Raw genomic sequence first — 20,670 nt, 5'->3', positions numbered from 1 at the left:
TGTGAGACTATCAATATAATTTTTCATACAAAAACATAGCTGTATGAAAACACTGTACCACAACACTGTAATGTCGCTTTAAATAGTATGTGTGAAAGATTATTTAGGTGGTTTCTATAAAAATGAATAGTGCCATTTGAGAACATTTTCAGGATTGAGGAAATTTTCATTTTTATCTACAACACATGAAGAAAAACAAGGAAATATTGCCTGATAAGGAAATACATTTATTTTACATCATTTCCAAACATGTTGTAGCTTCAAAGATGTTTTTAAAAACCAAACATGAAATGCTAGTATCAATTCAAAGCTAATCGGTGAAGCTATTTTTTTTTATTTTTCTCAATAAACTGTTAAAATGTAATTTCCACCACTGTCATTTTCATCACCACACACATTAAAAAATATATTTTAAAAGTTCTCATCACACATTAAAAATGTATTCACAATGTGTAAGTTATTATTCTATTTAATAAATCAATTCAGATTATTTATTTTCGAATAAGCTCTTAACCCAATTGTTAATAAATTTTAGAGTGTGACAATTCAACATACAACTAATTCATGTCATTGACAAATGTATAATTATCATAAATATTGTGGAAAGATTGGCTAAACTAGATACAAAAAAGATCTTAAATAATGTTTGACTGCCATCGTTTATTTCATTTTGAAATAAGCTGTATATTGAGATGTGGTGAAATTGACATTTGTTCAGTTCACGATGGAAAAAATGCTTCTCATCTAAGTTTGTCCTCTTACAGATCTAAAAACTATACAAATTATTTAAACTTATGACGTTAATTTTGAACAAGTTTTTTTTACTCAACTTAACAAGGCTAAAAGAGCCCGTAGTTAAGGAATGGCCATAATTTGATAAAAAAAAATTATAATAATAATTATTATAATTTGAGTAGTATGAAATTGCTAGGTTAATAAACAAACAAACAAGCAAAAAAAAAAACATTCATAAAGGGTAATTAAAAGCTATAGTCTTAAAAAAAGTAACTTGTTCCTATTAACTTTTTCTGGACCGCATAGGCGCACATAGGAAAGTAATGAGAATCTAATTTAAAGTCTAATTTTAAGTGTAAAATAAAAAGTGTTGTTTTAGGGTTGTTGTTGTTGTTGTTTTTTCATATCAAAATTTACATTTTAAACTTGATTTTCAAGCTTTCCGTAAGCTGAATTTTCCAACTTTTTATCATAACTAAAAAAATAAATAAATAACATATTCATACAAGAAAATTTGGCAGCACTTTATCATTTGTACACTTGGAAATCTTCTACCAAAAACGTTTTGTATACAGACAATGCCAGAAAAAAAAGGAGGTACTGTTTTTGGGTGTAATGAACAGAATAAACAACTGACATCCATGTCTTCAATAAATCTCGTTTAAAAAGCTTAACAGGGTACAATTTGTGTAGTATATTAAATTAGATTTCTTTTTTCATCGTTAAGAGCTTTTTTTCTTTATTAATATACGAAAATGAGAATATACAATCACTTTATATTAACAAGAAATTGAAGAGACAAAAAGAACAACATTTTTGGAAAAAGAAACAACAGATAAAAAACAAACAAACAAACAAAAAAAACAGGAGGGGTAAATACATTACACATTAAAGAGAAAAATTATATAATTTACAAATGTCAGTTGTTTTAAAGCCTTTTTTTTTGTAAAAGAGTAAGACACTGTTTCAAAGTAATACTGCATTTCATCGTTAAGAGCTCATTTTGACCATAGCAAGCGAGTGACGCGGAGTTCCAAAGTCAGCTATTGGTCCAAACTTTTCCCGCCCTCCAGGAAGTAAAACAGAAGGCGGGAGTCAAGCGCTGCAGCCGCATGATGTTGTTGTAAACAAGTTGGTGTCCTGTAAACAGTACTGTACATGTTGTATTAATCCATGATTTAAACGTACTTATTCGTCATACTTTTTTGTATAGGACCGTTTTTATGCGTGTCTGTTTCATGCATCCTCGATAGGTTTTAAGTCGAGCTTTTAACAGAGTTTAAAGAGCTGTTTAAATCAGAAGGCTGAATTAGCACTATGAGCAGGTTTAGATCTACGGTTCAGAAGGGGAAGATAGTGGCTTTAGAAAACACTGAGCTGATCAAATCCAGCAATAAGAACAGAAAATCAAAGCCTTCCATCAAAGGTGAGTGACTCTCACCGTCACACAGGTACATATGTAACGACCAAAAATATCTGCATATTCTATACGTTAAGTAATATAGATCTACAGTTTAATCTTTTTGCAAGTCAGAACTCAAAATGCTGGGTGACAGGTAAAGGGAGAGTTGACCCAAAAATGAAAATCATGTCATCGAGCATTTCTAACTTGTTTCAAAAGATAGTTTGAAGAATGTTGGAAACTGATTTCTTTAGTATTTTCCCCCCTGAAGTGGTAGTCAATGACTTGGCTACCAGTTTCTTACATTCTTCATAATATCATCTTTTGTGTTTAGCAGGTAAAAAAGTCTTTAAGTTTTAGACTGAGGTAAAGGTGGTTTTTGGGTGAACTATTTTTTTAAGGTCTTAATCTGAGTGACTTCAAGACACTTCGTTGTTTGCCTGTAAAGTTGTGTAACGTTAATGTTTGACATTATTGGCTTGCTTGTTTTTATTCCACCAGAGGAAACATCTGAAACTGAACCTTCATTATATCACATTTTTCATGATCCAACCGAAATATCTGTGTTCCGCTCTGACCTGATGAAGTGGTATGATGAAAATAAGAGAGAGCTTCCCTGGAGGACATTGGTAAAGCAATTTAACATATTATCTATATTTATATTTACTTTTTATTAAATATTATGGGGGGTTGTAGTTCTGAGAGATAATTAACATTAATATTAACATTAATTAACTTAATATAAGTAGATTTGATATATTGTATACATATAAAACCACTTAAATTGATTGTGTAAAAAACATAAATGAATCTTTTATTAGTTTATTAAATTGGGTAGACCTTAATTTTGATGGTCCATTTGTGTATTAGTAGACTGCTTGCTTAATATCTGTTGATACTGCTCCTTCAACTGACATTTAACTGATTATAAGAAACTTTGCAGGTACAACTTGCACTAACCCCAACCTAATAGTCTTCTTATAATCTAATGAGAATTAGTTGGCATGTACATACATGCAATGTAACTTAAATTCAACAAATGACCATCAAAATAAAGTGTGACCTTAAATAGTCAGTGCCACAACTAGTACGTCAAAAAGTATATGCATTAAATATTTTCCTGACTGCTTAATAAAATAAGATTTTTTTCTCATTTTGGATCTCATTGTAAACCATCCAGGCTACGACAGAACAAGATGATAATATCAGGACATATGCAGGTATGGAAATAAATTGATTGTCGCAATGATCATACCATAAATCTTATCTATCATAATTTTCTCTCTTGATATTCTCAGTGTGGGTTTCAGAAATCATGTTACAACAGACTCAAGTGGCCACCGTGATAGACTACTATAACAGATGGATGAAGGTAGACATGCTTCTTTGATCAGATTTCTCCTTTCGAAGCTCCTCTGGGCTGTCATATCTTAATGCTTTTTCCCTATATTTATTTTTAGAGATGGCCGACTGTGGAAAAACTTGCTGCAGCTACACTGGAGGTGAAAGTTAATCCACATATACACAAAATAAACACACAGAGACACGGTGAGCATCTGACAGCGGTGCATTGTTTTCTCCCTGCAGGAAGTGAACCAAATGTGGTCAGGTCTTGGATACTACTCCAGAGGACGTAGACTGCATGAAGGTGCTCAGAAAGTAGGTTTAAACAACATAACGGAGAAGTTATGCACAAACTTATGACTTAAGAGACATTATAAACATGATTTCTTAAAATAGGTGGTATCAGAACTGGATGGGCAGATGCCAAAGACTACAGCTGGACTATTAAAACAGCTGCCTGGTGTTGGACGTTACACAGCCGGGGCGATTGGTTCTATAGCACTTGGACAGGTACTTTTTTATGTTGATTAAATTTGATCTCTGCGCTACTAACATCTGATTTTTACACAGTCTTTCTACACTAACCATCTTCACAATATTCGATTATTTTATGTGTAACATGTCTTAAACTTCAAGAAGAAAGCAATGTCCCAAGCTTTTGCTAATGATCAGGCTGAAAATTGATTTGTGGATATGAGTGAAATATTACCAAATATTACTCCAAATACTACTTTTAATTTAATTACTTGCATGATACTCTAGTAAACAGTAAATATCAATTTGTGTAGTGCTGCATCACCTATTAAACATGGAAGATAGATTGCTGTAAATAAAGTTAGTTCGTTTACTGCATTGGTTCCTATTGTTCTCCAGGTAACAGGTGCTGTTGATGGAAACGTCATTCGAGTTCTGTGTCGCGTTCGAGCCATAGGAGCAGACAGCAGCAGTCCTGCTGTAACAGATGCTTTGTGGTACTGAAATATCTTAACAAGTTTATCTATTGTTAAAATTCACGTTTAAGCTTTTTCTGGAGGTTTTCATTCTGTTTTAAAGTGTCCCAAAACTAAAAAACTTTACCTGAATTCAAGGTTAAAATTATTTCTACAGTGATTGAAGTATCTTATCTCTCTAAATTCTTTTCTTTGATTGGTCAAATGTTTAAGTGTAATATTTACAGCACTTGTTGGAAACGGATGAGAAATTCAGTGGCAGAAATTTTCCCGGCACAGTAATACTAACAGTGCTGATGCTGATGATGTTTGTTTTACTTGATCATTTCTCTTCATAGTTTGAGAGTGCATTTGCTTTTGCAGCAAAGAAATGAATGGTGGCTGTACACAAGCAGCCAGTGAAGGTGCTGTTTTGTTACAAACCTGTGTTGGTTTTGATCTTTAAAACTTTGCAGACATTTCAAGCTATTAGAAAGAGTTATAGTACACACACTAATACATCAAAGGTGCAATCTAAAGAAACATAATGGGGAATGTTAAACAAATAAATAAATAATATTGAAAAAAAAAAAAAAAAAAAAAATATATATATATATATATATATATATATATATATATATATATATATATATATATATATATATATATATATATTATATACATATTATTTAATAATATATACATATTTATTATTTTTTTAATATACAGTTAAAGTCAGAAATAGCCCTCCTGAATTATTAGCCCCCTGTATATTTTTTCAAGACATTTCTAACAGGCTGTCTGTGGGGTTTTAAAATGTCTTAAATCTCAAAAACAAATTTTAGGCCTTAAAAAGTATAAAATCTACTGAAATATTGTGTTGTAGGTATTAAATCTGTTTTGCTCGTTTATAGCTACTGAATCAGGCCAACACCCATCCCAATCGTCAACAATCCATCTCAATAAAACTTTCAACTTTATTTAAAAATGTAAATTTTATCTATTTAACGTTTAATTGTTTTCCTTACACTAAATTTGGTTTAAAAGTTATCCATGTTTTTACAGCTGAGATCACTAACCTGGACAGTGTGTTGTGCTCATTTAGTTTATTATAGTTTTTAAAACATTTGTCAATTTTTATTTTAAAGAAAGTGTGTGTTGAACAAAAGTGTATGTTTACAACTAGAGCTTGCTTTTGACACAATATTTAAAATGTTATGTGGCAGATATAAATATTTTCCATATGGGCCATTAAAAAAATTCCTTACCGTTTAGCTCTGAACGAGTCTAAGATTTCATTTATAATGGTTTAATTAATGTCTTAAAAAGTCTTAAATTAAACTTTGTGGAACCTGCAGAAACCTTGTTCTAAACATAATAATCTCTTTTCTAATTACTAATTTGTTTAACTTTGCCATAATGACAGTACATAATATTTTACTAGATATTTTGAGATACTAATATTCAGCATAAAGTGCAATTTAAAATTTTAAAGGCTTATCTGCGTTTTGTAGAAAAATTGCTTAAGGGGTCTAATAATATTGACCTTAAAATAGTTTTTTTTTTTTTTTTTTTTTAAGTAAAACCGCTTTAATTCTAGCCAAAATAAAACAAGTACAACTTTCTCCAGAAGTAAAAAATATTATAGAAAATACTGTAAAAAATTTCTTGCTCTGTTAAACATAATTTAGGAAATATTTGAAAAAGAAAAAAAAAATTTTGACTATAAGTTAAACTAAATTGTATTTCAGGAGAATTGCAGATGCACTTGTTGACCCAGAGAGACCAGGAGACTTTAATCAGGCTATGATGGAGTTAGGAGCCAGAGTCTGCACCCCAAAATCCCCTGTGTGCAGTCAGTGTCCCATTCAGACCCACTGTCATGCTTTCAAGAAGGTACTATCCAGCAACTCTCACCACACACTTCATGAGGAACCTTGCCTATTTTATAACAATGTTCTTATTATATACTGTAGATAAGCATGAAACAAGAGATGGACTGCAAAAGACTTCTAAATAAACTTGCCACAAATCCCAAAAACCCTGTTCCTGATATAGAGAATTGTAGTAAGTAAATGGTCTAAAATCATCAGTTCATCAGACCGAATGCACTGTTTAATATCTGTTCACATTCTTTAACAGTGTCTGCTGGCAGCTGTAACTTGTGTCTGTCAGAGGACTGGGACCCTCAGCTGGGGGTACAGAATTATCCCAGAAAGCCTGTTAAAAAGGCTCCACGTGTGGAACAAACACTGACCTGTATAGTGGAGCATCAGCGAGCCGGAGAAGAGTCGGAGTACCTGCTCACCCAGAGGCCAAGCAAAGGTAAAACTACTGTTATAATGGGATGAACTAGACATGAACTTACTTGCATGTGTTCATTTTTTTTTTTTTTACAGGACTCCTGGCTGGGATGTGGGAGCTACCCAGTGTGCTTTTGCAAGCTGACATCTCTGAAAATAAATATAAAGAGTTGATATGTGACATGATGCAGAAATGGCTGGAAACACCCCTGGACACTCACTCAGTGCAGTTTGTGGGAGAGGTGTGTGTGTGTTTTCTCGACATCTATATCTTCTTGGGTTCAGAATAGTTTCAAATTGATTAAAATGCATTGAGCAAATGTATGATTCATCTCTTTGGTGTGCATGTTTGGTTACAGTGCGCATGTTTGATATTCATCCACATCTTTTATGTCGTCTGTCAGGTGGTGCATATTTTCTCCCACATCCATCAAACCTACATTGTGTTCTCGGTTCATGTTTCTGATTGCTCAGACAGAGAGCAAAAGCAGAAGACCTGCTGGCTAACCAAATCTGCTCTGCAGAAGGCAGCTGTGTCCACTGGGGTTAAAAAGGTTGAGTGTGTTTTCATTAGCCTAGTTTCCACTATCGCGCCTAAAGCGAGTATACCAGGGCGAGCCAGGGCCAGTTGTGTTTCTACTGTCACTTCCGGGGCCTGATCGGTTCAAAACGAGGCTTCCTCAGGGCAAGCTGCCGGCCTTTTTCGGCCTGCCGAATACCTTGGGCCAAAGAGGCGGAGTTTGTCCCAGTCTGGTAAAGATTACACTAGTTTTCCAATCACACATGAGTACATGTGCCAATAATAATAATAATAATAATAATAAATAAGGGAAAAAAAACATATAGCTGGTTAAGATAGGCTATTCCATAAAACACCTTATAGGCTTTGGGGCTTATGATCGCCCTTATGTTTCCCTTTCAAATTGTTGGTATTGCATAAAATAATAAAGTAGTTTTAATTTAACTAGGTGATATTTCTTTGCTGCATCCTCCTTGCTGTTTCAATAATGAATAATAATCTTTACACCATATTAAAGACACAGCAGCCATTTACTTTCAGTTGTCAAGGGTTTTTATCAAGTTCAAAAGGTGTGTTTTTGCATGAAATGTGTGTTTTGATGCATATACATGTATGCTAGAGCTACATATGTAGGCCCACACGGAATCTGCACGCGCAGATTTCCACAGAATTCCGCAGATTTCTGCAGATTTTTAGCCTATTATAAATTCTGTTTATTTACTTGTAAATCTGAATTTATTCAGTTTTTATTCAGTAATTTATTACTTTTTATTTAATATATATTAAGGTTTTAGTTATCATACTCCGCTGGATACTCCCAAAATAATTCAGCTGAAATTCGCAGATTTTTACCAAAATTCTCCACAGAAATAGCAAAAAACATCCGCAGATTGCGACTGACCCTGGCTATAGCCTATATTTTATTACTTGCTTTTATGTCCTGAAACACTTAACTGTTTGCTTTATTTAAGATAACCAAATAATATGCAACATCCTTAGATTATTGTCTTCAATTATTGTCTTTAGCCTAGGGAAAAATGTGTATGATTTAGGTCTCTCTGGAGGATTTGGGCTGAATGTGTGATGGCACCTACCGAAATGAGGATGTTATAAAATACATTTTTATACAGAGTTATTGCTGGAAAATTTCTGTGGCTTTATGTTATGGATGGTATGCCGGGTCATCCCTCTGTTAGTGGCAAGACCACTCGATGTATGATGCAAACAGTCAGTCGGCGAGTAAAGAAATATATTGAATGAAAATACATAGGCCTATGCGTATTGATATATAATTTAATGCTTTACAGTAACATGTCATTTGTTTGTTTTGGTTTATCGTTGTTTGTTTTAATTGTTTAATGATGATGCAGTGGTGTGCTTTATCTGCCTGGATCCTGCTGAACTGAGCGGGTTGTGTGATGTTTGATTCGGGGAATATTCTGTATAGGCCCGACAGTGGAAAAGTGACATGATTTTGGCCTCACTGCTCTCTCTCACAGGCTATTGGCATGGCGCGGCCTGATTAAAAACCCTGGCTTGCACTGGCCCGACAGTGGAAATTGGTGTCACAGAAAAAAAAAACTTTAAAATCTATACTTTTAATTTTTTATTTATACTTTAAAATTAGCTTTAAAAAAACAATCGCAAATTTGATGCAATAAAAATGCTGATTAATGTTGGTTAATGTCAACACATTTTTTGAATTAATGTTAATTATTTAAAGTCTTTATTTAAATTTAATTTCAGATTATGAAGCTCTATGAATCTTCCAGCAAGTTGGACCTCAAGGTTGGTTTTTTCTGAGTTTGCATGCACTTTATTTTTTGTTCTGTTAAGTATTTATTTGATTTCATATTCATATGCTACTGATTTTAAAATTACTTTCATATCTTATCATATTTTATACTTTTTAAGGGAAAGAAGAGAAAAGCCGGCCCTGAGAAACAGTCAAACAAAATAAAAAAGCCCAAAGATGCTGCTACTAATGTAGGACCCAAACAACTCTGCCTCAGTAAATTCTTCTCTACCTCAAAGACAACAGTTAAAAGCAAATGCTCTTAAGAACTGTTGGTCTGGATATTACATCTTGTATAATCATCATGTACATTTTTATATTATTTCATATGATGTATATTATCATACTGTATAATACATCTGCAGCACTGTTTTATTACGGAGAACGGGCATTTATATTAGGTGTTTTTAAAGTAAATAAATGTATATTTTCTTTAAAAATAAATTGTTATAGGATGTAGTATTGTCCAGAATAAACGTTTATATGCCATTTTAATGCAGTGATGTCATTGGCCCATGCATATTTCCTATTTATCATACTACGATTTAATCATACCTTTATGTTAAATCAGCTATCATAACATATTTTTATATCATATTATTTATCAGTTTGTGGACCGTTTTGGATTCTCGGAAGTTATGGAAATTAAAAATGTAAAACAGGAAATAGGTAAAGACCATTGTTATTGTTTATATCCCTCAAAATTGTCTTTTATAAATGTGTAAATGTGCCTTGATCTCATATGAGTATATAATCTGCCTTTAAACGTATAGAATGTAAGTTTCCTCATCGTGGTTCAAAACTTTTAAGATTTTTTTCGGTTTAACACAAAATTAGATATTCTGTAGAATGTTTGGGAGAAAGTAGCCATGAACGTCCATTGTAGAAAAAATACTATGAAAGTCAATGTTTTGAAACAAGTGGAGGAAATGTAAATTAAACGTTTTCTGTTAACTATCCCTTTACTCAAGCTTAATATTATTTATTTAACAGCACGTTGTCAGACAGAATAATTAAATTATGGTCATGCTCTTTCAATTCTCTGCGCCCTGAACGCCTTTTTCTGTCTAATGCTGGGTTGTCAAAATAAGAGTCCATTTTCTTCTTTCCCACCTGTTAATATTTCAATACAACACGTGTCGAGGCTTTACGGCTCTAAAACACGTTTAATTTCTTTTTTGTGTCGTAATTATAATAATAATAATTATTATTATTATTTTCGCCGCCATATTGCATTGGGAGTCATGCTTAATTTTACTACACAACAGAGACTTTTAACTGCGCATCTGAGTTGAAATGAAAACGGGTGCAGTCCAAAGTTTTCTTTCCAAATAGATCTGTGTACTTCTGCATTACAACTGATAACACACAATTTTCCGTGTTACTCAAACAAAATTGTTCAAAGTTCCCATCTGACCGTGCGATTGATTAGAACAGCCACACAGTGCGGTATCGATCGTTTAGACTCCTCCACAGGTAAGTTCACCGGTACATTTATGATAATGCAAACGGTTGACAAAACATGGATTCATCCATATACAACTACAACAACAAAATTCACGCACAGTGTACACCGCATCAATAATTAGCATGTTTTTATCAGAATTGACTGCATTTCCATCGTGTTTTTTCGTGTTGTGTAATTGTGGTCTTGCCTGTGTCTTTAATAATGAAGTTCTGTAGTAGAGTTCTCAATGGAATCCGCATGGCAGAGACTGGAATCCATGCACAAGTGGATTGTAGAGAATGGGGGTAAGATTTATTTATTAAGAATGATTTTTTAATCAAATTAACTACGACCAACTAGTTATACAAAATAATTAATAACAGTACATAAAAACATATCACAGAATATGAACATAAATTTGTTGAAACCCCTGAGGTGCAAAGCTTTTGCTTGCTGTCATGTTTCAGACAAGCGGACTGACCCATGGCTACTAGTCTACTCTCCTGTACCGATCATCTGTATATTTTTATGTTATCTGGGTGTTATTTGGATCGGACCCAAGCTTATGAAAAACATGGAACCAGTGAACCTAAAAGGACTGCTTATTGTGTACAACTTTTCCATGGTTGGTTTGTCTGTATACATGTTCCATGAGGTAAATAATGCATTTTATACATTACTCCATTAGTTCAGGTTGGTTATCCTACCATCAAGGTCTTGCTTTCAATAATCAAGTCATTCAGTCTGAGAATATTGAAGATGCGTGTCCTCATCATGACCTTTTACCAACAAAGTATCGTTTCTTTCCACAGTTCCTTGTCACATCTTGGCTGGCAAACTACAGCTACCTATGTCAGCCTGTAGACTACAGCACCAGTCCATTGGGAATGAGGGTGATTGTCTCGTTTCTTTTTAATTCAGTAATATTTTGAACTATATTTTGTACTGAAAATAAAATGAGCATACAGTGTTATCTTTGTCTTTACCAAACATTGTTTTTTATTTGACTTTTTCAGATGGCCAATGTGTGCTGGTGGTTTTTCTTCTCTAAAGTAATTGAGCTTAGTGATACAGTAAGTTTCACAAATGTAAAAAAAATAAATATCACAATGATTTATATCAGGTGTATAGGCATGACTCAGTGAATGATTCTTTTTTTAACCTTCCACATAAAGGTCTTTTTCATCCTAAGAAAAAAGAATAGCCAGCTCACATTTCTTCATGTGTATCATCATGGAACAATGATCTTCAATTGGTGGGCAGGAGTTAAATATGTGGCAGGAGGGCAATGTAAGTCTGAAATACATGGATTATCATTGGATATTTATAAAACATATATACACTTACTGGCCACTTTATTAGTACTGGATTGAACCCACTTTTGCCTTCAAAACTACCTTAATCCTTTGTGGCATGGATTCAACAAGGTCATGGAAATATTCCTCAGAGATTTTGGTCCATGTTGACATGATAGCATCGTGCAGTTGCTGCAGATTTGTTGAGAGGGGTCTGCCTGCAGACCTGGTGCAGTGCAATCTGGGCTACATCCAATGCTTTTTAATGGGCTCACCTAACCCCACCCCTAACTGTACCCGTCACAGTGACGTCACTAGCTCCAATTGAGTGCATTGTTTCTGACATTGCATCGCTGAGTGATGCAGTCTCAGCTTGCATCACAAAGGCTGCATCCAGATACTATTGGATTTGTTGGCTGCACATACATGATCCGAATCTCTTGTTCCAACACATCCCAAAGGTGCTCCATTGGATTGAGAAATGGTGACTTTGGAGGCCATTTGAGTACAGTGAACTCATTGTCATGTTTATGAAGCCAGTCGGAGATGATTTGCGCTTTGACATGGAGTGTTATTCTGCTGGAAGTGGCCATCAGAAGATGGGTACACTGTGGTCATAAAAGGATAGACATGGTCAGCAACAATATACAGGTAGGCTGTGGCTCACCCTCCGAATGTAATGAGTGGTTGGACAGATGTACCTAATAAAGTGGCTGGTGAGTGTATATTAAACCCATAATATGACATGTGCATTTCTAAAAACAGAATATTGTCATTTTATTGTTTCAGCATTTTTTATAGGGCTGCTGAACACTTTTGTTCATATTTGGATGTATTCTTACTATGGTCTGGCAGCTCTGGGCCCTCATCTGCAGAAATATCTGTGGTGGAAGCGCTATCTCACCTCACTGCAGCTGGTATACACAAGACACACACATGTACATACACACACTGCTAATCTGGCTAATTTTAGTCCATTCATACATAAAAAAAAACCACTTTTACCTCATTTATTAACAATTTTACATCGATTTAAAATAAATTGCTTCAATAGAGATTAGTTGGTAGATTAATATGAACCACATCTCATTACAGGTCCAGTTTATTTTGCTGACTGTTCACACTGGATACAACCTCTTCACTGAGTGTGAATTTCCTGACTCCATGAATGCAGTTGTGTTTGCCTACTGTGTCAGTCTCATCATACTTTTCAGCAACTTTTACTACCAGAGCTACATAAAGAGGAAGAGCAAGAAGTCTTAACAGCATTTGAGCCACACGCTGGGGAGAGGAATAGACAAATGCTGCATCCCCTTACACATTCCATTACTGCATTCTTGGTGTTCTTTAGTGTTCAGGGTTAAAAGGATTTGTTAAACCGCTGACCTCATATCAGATATAGTATGTAAAGGTAATTTTTCAGGGATATATGCTACTTATGCTTTTTGCATTTGGAGAGAGGTGAAATGTCCAGCTTACATTATCAAAACCAAAATAACTTGAATGTAAATAAAGTGTAATGTCATTTTAAGTCACTATGATGGGTCAGATTGTTTTTCAGCCTTCTGCTGTCTAAATTGTCAATTAATACCAGTGACTGGCACTAGATGGCACCATGTGTACACGTGGGAGTACTGAAAGGATACAGGCAGCGTGTTGCCAAGTCCTTTATTTTCAACTATGTTTCTCTATTTTTGTTTTTGAAAAGATCCGTTTTAAATTAGATTAGCGGATTTAACTAAGTGGAACTCGCATACAGAGTGCAAAAGCATCCGTCGAGGACACCAAACGAACCACTTGATAGCGATTTGAAAAATTTATATTTTCAGTTGAAAGGGTTTTGCTTCAATGACCTGGCAACACGGCAAATTGTAGCCTCAAAGCGACCCAGGAATGGGTAAGTATTTATAAGGGAATAGCTTCAATACGCAGTTCTGTCAGCATTGTCGACATCGTCCAATACATAAATGTCAGATCATGTTATGGACATATAAACGTGATTTAGTGCTTTTGTGTATGAATAAACAGCATAGCATAATGGCGGTTCTTATTGCTAATCCAGAAACTATTACATGTCTAGCTCTCCCTGTATTTGTTTTTCCACCACTAACAGTAGTGAAAATCATGATCGGAATGTACTGAACCATCAAAAATATCCAGCACTGGTATTTCGCAGCTCAATATCTGCGACAGTTGCAATGCGCAGATACAACGCTTCCTTCTACGTTAGATACTGAAAATAACAATAACATCGTCAAGACAGACTGACCTAGCCTAAACAGTTTGTAGCTTACATTGAAATAGATAAAAAGAATAACAAGGTCTATTCATAATTTCACTTTATCCAAACCATAATGACACTGAACTCATTTATTTATTCTGTTGGTATCTGTTCTCTTCAGGAATCTCCAGGGATCACTGGCACAAGCGTCGTAAAACCGGAGGAAAACGGAAGCCGTACCATAAGAAAAGAAAGTATGAGTTGGGTCGGCCTCCAGCAAACACAAAGGTGTAATACTTTACTCTAGGCATCAAACTCAGTTCCTGAAGAGCCACAGCTCTACATAGTTTTGTCTTAACCCAAACTAATTGAGCCCTTAAGGCTTGTTTTAAACCTCCAGGTTATTGTGTTTAAGCAGGGTTGGAACTAAACTGTGCAGAGCTGTGGCCCTCCAGGAACTGAGTTTGACACCTCTGCTCTAGTAGAACTCGTTAGGCTACTACACGTCTCTTTATCTATAGATCATGGGTCTCAAACTTGATTCCTGGAGAGCTGCAGCTCTGCACAGTTTTGCTCCAACTCCAATCAAACACAGCTGATGCAACTAATCAAGGTGTTCAAGACTACTAGAGACTATTAAGCAGGTGTGTGTTGGAGCTAAACTACGCATAGCAGCGGCCCTTCAGGAATTGAGTTTAGACCTTGCTATACATGGATATGTTATGCAGAGAGACAGTCTATATTACAAAACTGTTTCACACAATATGAACAGCAGAAATCAAATAAACAATTGTAATTATCTTTAAACCTTTTAGATTGGCCCCCGCCGTATTCACACGGTGCGCGTGCGTGGAGGAAATAAGAAATACCGTGCACTGAGGCTGGACAGCGGAAACTTCTCCTGGGGCTCAGAATGTGAGTGAGCATCTCTGTCCATTATATTTCTTCCTTCTTCCCCTCCGTCATTCCTTGCTTCCTTCCTTCCAGATTCGACCAACTAGTTTAGTATTAGGTGTTTTGTTAATAAACAATTATCAAATAAATAAATCTAAAAGTTTTTCGTTTTATTTAAGCAAGCAAATTTTAGGTGATAGTTTGAAAATGAAAATGCTGGTTTCAAACCTGTTGTGAACACAAAAGAAGATATTTTGAAGGATGAAGGAAGATGGTCACCATTATCTTGCATGTTTCCTCCCTGCTATACATGTTAGTTGTTCTAACATCTTTAAAATTTAGTCTTTTGTGTTCAACAGAAAAAAAAAGAATAAATTGCAAGTTTTCATTTTTGTAATTGTAATTTGGTGTGCTTACAATCAGTGGTGTAAAGAGTACTGAAAAATCATACTTAAGTTAAAGTACCATTACTTGCCTAAAAATACAGTGCAAGTAGAGTAAAAGTACCTGTTGTAAATATTACTCAAAGTATGAGTAGTACTCAAAATACTCGAGAATAGTGAGTAAAGAGTATTTTGCTGTAAAAAGCTGATACATTTACATGTAATTTGTGGATGTAAACGTAGCATTCTGTAGTACATTTAGTTATTGCCCAACAGGCACACAACGCATAAGATGTTAATCTTATGTTAGATTTAGGTTTTTGAGGTCACCTAAATTCAATGTCTAGCCAACGTCTAAGGACAACATTATTTTGATGTCCAATAATTACATCAAATAACGATGATATTTGAATAATTTTAGGTTGTGTTAGAAACTGACCAAAATCCAACGTTGAGCCAACATCTTAAACCAACGTCATATTGACGTCAGGTATGGCAACCAACTTCCAACATCTGATAGACGTCATAGTGGTACTTTCACACAATGTAAAGCTGTAACTTTGATATTTGGTTGATTTTAGGTTGGACGTTGAATATTGACGTCAGCCTGATGTTGGGTTCTGATTTAAAGGCAATTTTCATTTCCAAACAAAATGCAACGTCCCCATGACGTTGGCATACAATGTCAATCGGACGTCATGTCTTGTGCCTGCAGGGTGCTTAAGAACATTTCGGTCATCATACAGTAAACATCTGTCATCTTCTTCTTATTGAAATGCATCTAAACAGTCTCTGGGTCAATGCGTGTAAAGATTTTGGACGTCTTCTTGGACAGTTTTAATGCTTCCAAACAGTTTGCTGGAATTATAAATCGCCCATGTCTTGAGGTAGTTCATTATGATGCGATTTACCTTCTATGTGCGATTTGATTGGACGGAAATCACCGGACTGATTTTTCTAATCCCCATAGACAAGAAAAAATAAAGTAGTGACTGCAGGTTGAAGTAAAGTAGTTTTGTAAAAGTATCAATAGTGCACTAAAAATTTACTCAAGAAAAAGTAAAAGTACACATTTTTAAAACTGCTTAGTAAATTAAAATTCCTAAGAAAAACTACTCAATTACAGTAATTTGAGTATTTGTAATTTGTTACTTAACAATAAAAAATAAACATTTGCTTACATTTATAATCTTTCAATTAATGTAGATGTTCTACAATGTTTTTTTTTAGGTTATAAGTCTACAAACTGACAAACTTTGTTGTATGGCTTTATTTTTGACCTAAGAAGTCCACTAAAAATGAGAAATGATTGGTCTACTGAAGGAGTGACCGAGCTGTCAGCAAACTCACAAACTTCTTATATAATAGACTGACAGACTGGTTGGTTTTTGGGATATTTTCCCACCTGTAGCCCTTCCAAATGTCTTGCTACCCAATATTTTTATTGGTTGTCAGGACACTGAGTTTGTGTGTCAGTGCATTTAGAAGTTTTAAAACCATGAGATGCCTTTAGACTGAGATCATGGAAGTGGTGCCTGGAAATTTTCTCATAAATTTAGCATGAAGCTTCTGATGTAACTCATTACTGTTTAACAAAACGCTTTGCTCGAACAGGGACATCTGTTGAATCGACCTGTTCTTAAATGTATGTCTCTTGAGCCGCATGGACATTTTTCTATTTTACACATGGCGTACATTATGCCATGGGTATTATTTATTCTTCGTAACCAAATCTAAACATGACATTGGTAAAAAAAATTAGACTCTGGAAGCTCTCAGAATTAAAAGCACGTCTAATTTTGTCGTTATAACACACAGGTTGTACTCGCAAGACCAGGATCATTGACGTTGTGTACAATGCCTCCAACAATGAGCTTGTGAGAACCAAGACCCTGGTGAAGAACTGCATTGTTCTGGTGGACAGCGCGCCGTACAGGCAGTGGTATGAAGCCCACTACGCCATTCCTCTGGGCCGCAAGAAAGGAGCGAAGCTGGTAGGCTTCAATTTACAGAGCACAGTATAAATAGATGTGCATGTCTATTTTTAGAGTGCCAGGCATCTCATGCATACTGCACAGAAATGACAGGAGATTTTCCAAAACCTCAAGCTCTCATGTGACAAGTTTTGATGTTTGGTTAGGAGTTTGCATTTGCATTTGGAGTTAAGCCACAGAAACTATTGTTAATGCAAAGTTGAGCATTGTGTGTGCGTGCGTGTGGGTGCGTGTGGGTGCGTTTGTGTGTGTGTGTGTGTGTCTGTGTGTGTGTCTGTGTGTGTGTCTGTGTGTGTGTGTGTGTAAAGAAGTAACCAATCAAAATACTGCAGATGCCTAGTGGAATCCTGACAAGCCTGCAATTTAAACATACCCATAACATATTTCATTGACTGTACATGTAATGCTTTTTCAGTCAGGAATGAAATTACTGAAATTAGGAATGACATTTCATTAACTACATTGAAAAAATATTCGTAAATTAGCCGTTTTCCGTATTTTGTGATTTACATTTTTATTTTTTCCTGTTTATTCATGCTTTTGAATTGGATTATGGGCCTTTAATCTTTTTTCCAACAACTTTTAACCTTGCAAAGTATAAAAAAGTGAGTTCTATTAACATTTTTGATAGTTTAAAGTGATATATTGTCTGAGTTGGTGTTGTATATTACAGTGCAAAAAAACATGAGGACATTTCCTGCTATCCTACAGACTTATTTCTGTATGTTATTTCTTATTCATTAAATTATTTCAAACTGCCGATAAAATTCACTTACTTAATCTCTAGAGTTAAATTTTCAACATCAAAAGTCGACAGAGCAGAAATCATGGTTCCATAATGCGATTCACAACCGTAAATTAACTTAAATCACTGGTAAATCACAAAATACGGAAGCAGGGCTGCGCCCGGTCAGTACCTTGATGGGAGACCACATGGAAAAGATAGGTTGCTACCAGAAGTGTTGTTAGTGAGGCCAGCAGGGGGCGCCCAACCTGCGGTCTGTGTGGGTCCTAATGCCCCAGTATAGTGAAGGGGATTCTATACTGCTCAGTAAGCACCGTCTTTCAGATGAGACGTTAAAACTGAGGTTCTGACCCCTGGCATCCTAGCCAAATCTGCCCTCTGGCCTCTGTCCATCATGGCCTCTTAACCATCCCCATATCATAATTGGCTTCATCACTCCTCTCCTCTCTACCAATCAGCTGATGTGTGGTGTGCAGTCTGGCGCAATTTGGCTGACGTCACGTCATCCAGGTGGATGCTGCACACTTGAGGTGGATGAGAAGATTCCCTCCAAAAATGTGTAAAGTGGTTTAAGTGTCCAGAAAAGCGCTATATAAATGTAAGGAATTATTATTATACTTTGCACCTACACCAACCCTAAGCTGACCCCTTTCAATAATGCAAAAAAAACATTAAGCATCACAAATATGACACCATATCTGGGCCATTGTTTTGCACAGTTTAGCTTTAACTTGCCTCAACACACCTGCCAGGACATTTCTAGCAAGTCTACTAGGAGCTTGATTGGCTAGCCAAGATTTGTCTTAATGGGGTTGAATCTAAACTATGCAGGACACCGGGCCTCTAGGACTGAGTTTGGGCACCCTTGCTTTACCCTAGCCTTTACCCAACCTATCCAAGGTGTAAGTTCCTCCCAATAGGAGCTCTCTGGGCTGTAGGGATATATACCGCAAAGAAACAAACATAACAAACCCAAAAAATTTGGTTAAACTACATATCAGCCACTGTGCAAAAAAAAAAAGAAGCACAGAATGAATGCACAGCAATGAAGAGGACTACTAAAATATAAAAAGTGCAAAATAGCCACCCTTGCACACAGTGAAGTGAACAAAAGAAAGACTCTATCAGAGTATGAATACCAAAGAAAAGTTTGAAATGTTAGTATAAAACGTTTTCAATAATCGCTATCTATTTCTTGCTTGTTTGATTTTTAAGTGATCAAATACTGGTTGACAATTTTTCCCAGATAAACTTCGGAGATTGTAATAAAGAGAAATGCTGACTGGTTGCCTTTATAATTGCACATATATTCTCATCCTTCAGACTCCAGAAGAGGAGGAGATCCTGAACAAGAAGCGCTCAAAGAAGGTTCAGAAGAAGATCGAGGGACGCAGAAAGAAGAGCAAGATCAGCAGTTTGCTGGAGGAGCAGTTTTTGCAGGGCAAGCTTCTCGGTCAGTTTCCCTGCATGAGTCTTGACACTCATAATCTTAATTTTTCTAATCTGACCATTGGGAAAAGTTGTTTTCAACAGCATAAGCTTGAGTCCAAGTCCATTCACTTCACAGTCCAAAGCAAATAAACAACAGTACGTGTCCTAATCCTCGCTTACTGATTTTGTAATAGTCACTGGATGTTCTGATTTTAGGATGATTTGAGGCATGCCCCATTACAACAAGAAACCCACTTATTAGCATATTACACTCTCTTACACTTGTTACATATTTCTGTGTTGTTCATGAGACAAATCATCTGTAAATGTGTCCCTGCTTCTGTCTGAGTTTGCTGTTTTCAACGTTGTTTTATTTTCTTCTCAGCTTGTATTGCGTCCAGGCCTGGCCAGTGTGGCAGAGCAGACGGATACATCCTGGAGGGGAAAGAGCTGGAGTTTTACCTCCGCAAGATCAAGGCCAAGAAAGGCAAATAAACTCCAGCAATATAACCAGGGCTCCACCGTAAGATCATTTACGGGTGAAAATGACTGCATGAATTTGAAAAATGACTTAGGTCAGCAGTCTTATATTAAAATTTGATTAAGCTCATTTACTTCCCTCAAATATTGCATTTTGCACAATATAAAACCTTTAGCACTTTCACTCACAAACTGCACTTTCACGATACAATTTATTTCATCTTAATTATTATTATTATTATTATTATTAATATTATGTCAGATTTCACTGAAGTATTTTTCCTACATTAAGTTAAATAATGCATTTAGAATGAAAATAAGTAATTCTTGAATGTGGCTCAAAGTTGAGATAACCCAATTTGATTTGGTGCAGGGTTTCTGCGAGGTCTTAAAATGTCTTATCCCAAAATCTAAATTTTAGGCTTTAAAAAGTTTTAAATTTAGTGAAATATTGTGTTGTAGGTCTTAAATCTTTTTTTAAACAAGTCTTAATTTGCTTGTGTTCATGTATTGCTACCCAATCATAATAAAACTTCAAACTTTTTAGTCAAAAAGGTATTTATTAACTACTTTATTATTTTAAAGGAAGTTCATGTTGAAAAAAAAGTCTATGGATACAAGTAGAACTTGATGGTTTTTACACTGTTTCAAATATTTACTTCTTTTTTTTCTTTTTTTTAGTTAACATTATATATAATTTATTATTGTAAAATATTCACTCATTTATTCATTAATTTTCTTTTCGACTTAGT

The 20,670-nt window shown here is 35.2% G+C and overlaps 3 protein-coding genes across 4 annotated transcripts; all 3 read left to right on the top strand.

Annotated features, from left to right (window-relative positions):
* Positions 1–1,813: 1,813 nt before the first annotated feature.
* On the top strand, positions 1,814–9,523 carry mutyh (mutY DNA glycosylase). The gene is made up of 15 exons (NM_001436603.1): positions 1,814–2,161; positions 2,639–2,766; positions 3,318–3,357; positions 3,436–3,509; positions 3,598–3,639; positions 3,725–3,796; positions 3,878–3,991; positions 4,355–4,452; positions 6,162–6,306; positions 6,387–6,477; positions 6,553–6,735; positions 6,810–6,955; positions 7,118–7,267; positions 8,980–9,021; positions 9,148–9,523. The coding sequence occupies exons 1-15, from the start codon at positions 2,053–2,055 to the stop codon at positions 9,292–9,294; spliced, it is 1,581 nt and encodes a 526-aa protein (NP_001423532.1). The 5' UTR covers positions 1,814–2,052; the 3' UTR covers positions 9,295–9,523.
* Positions 9,524–10,310: 787 nt separating this feature from the next.
* On the top strand, positions 10,311–13,306 carry elovl8b (ELOVL fatty acid elongase 8b). Of its 2 annotated transcripts, none has more exons than NM_001204524.1 (8): positions 10,311–10,504; positions 10,715–10,780; positions 10,943–11,130; positions 11,288–11,368; positions 11,492–11,548; positions 11,651–11,765; positions 12,560–12,687; positions 12,866–13,306. In NM_001204524.1, exons 2-8 carry the CDS (start codon positions 10,723–10,725, stop codon positions 13,031–13,033), a joined length of 795 nt encoding a protein of 264 aa, NP_001191453.1. In that variant the 5' UTR covers positions 10,311–10,504; positions 10,715–10,722; the 3' UTR covers positions 13,034–13,306. The 2 variants fall into 2 exon arrangements, with proteins under 2 accessions (NP_001191453.1, NP_001019609.2); NM_001024438.2 differs by having other exon boundaries at positions 10,704–10,780.
* Positions 13,307–13,636: 330 nt separating this feature from the next.
* Positions 13,637–20,524, top strand: rps8b (ribosomal protein S8b). Its single transcript, NM_001134683.2, has 6 exons — positions 13,637–13,667; positions 14,173–14,279; positions 14,807–14,906; positions 17,087–17,262; positions 19,331–19,460; positions 19,824–20,524. Exons 1-6 carry the CDS (start codon positions 13,664–13,666, stop codon positions 19,931–19,933), a joined length of 627 nt encoding a protein of 208 aa, NP_001128155.1. The 5' UTR covers positions 13,637–13,663; the 3' UTR covers positions 19,934–20,524.
* The last annotated feature ends 146 nt before the right edge of the window (positions 20,525–20,670 follow it).

The sequence above is a fragment of the Danio rerio genome, chromosome 8, assembly GCF_049306965.1.
Source record: "Danio rerio strain Tuebingen ecotype United States chromosome 8, GRCz12tu, whole genome shotgun sequence".
NCBI classification, from domain to species: Eukaryota; Metazoa; Chordata; class Actinopteri; order Cypriniformes; family Danionidae; genus Danio; species Danio rerio.
The sequence above is the reverse complement of the archived record's forward strand: the minus strand, read 5'-3'. Positions and strand labels throughout refer to the sequence as shown.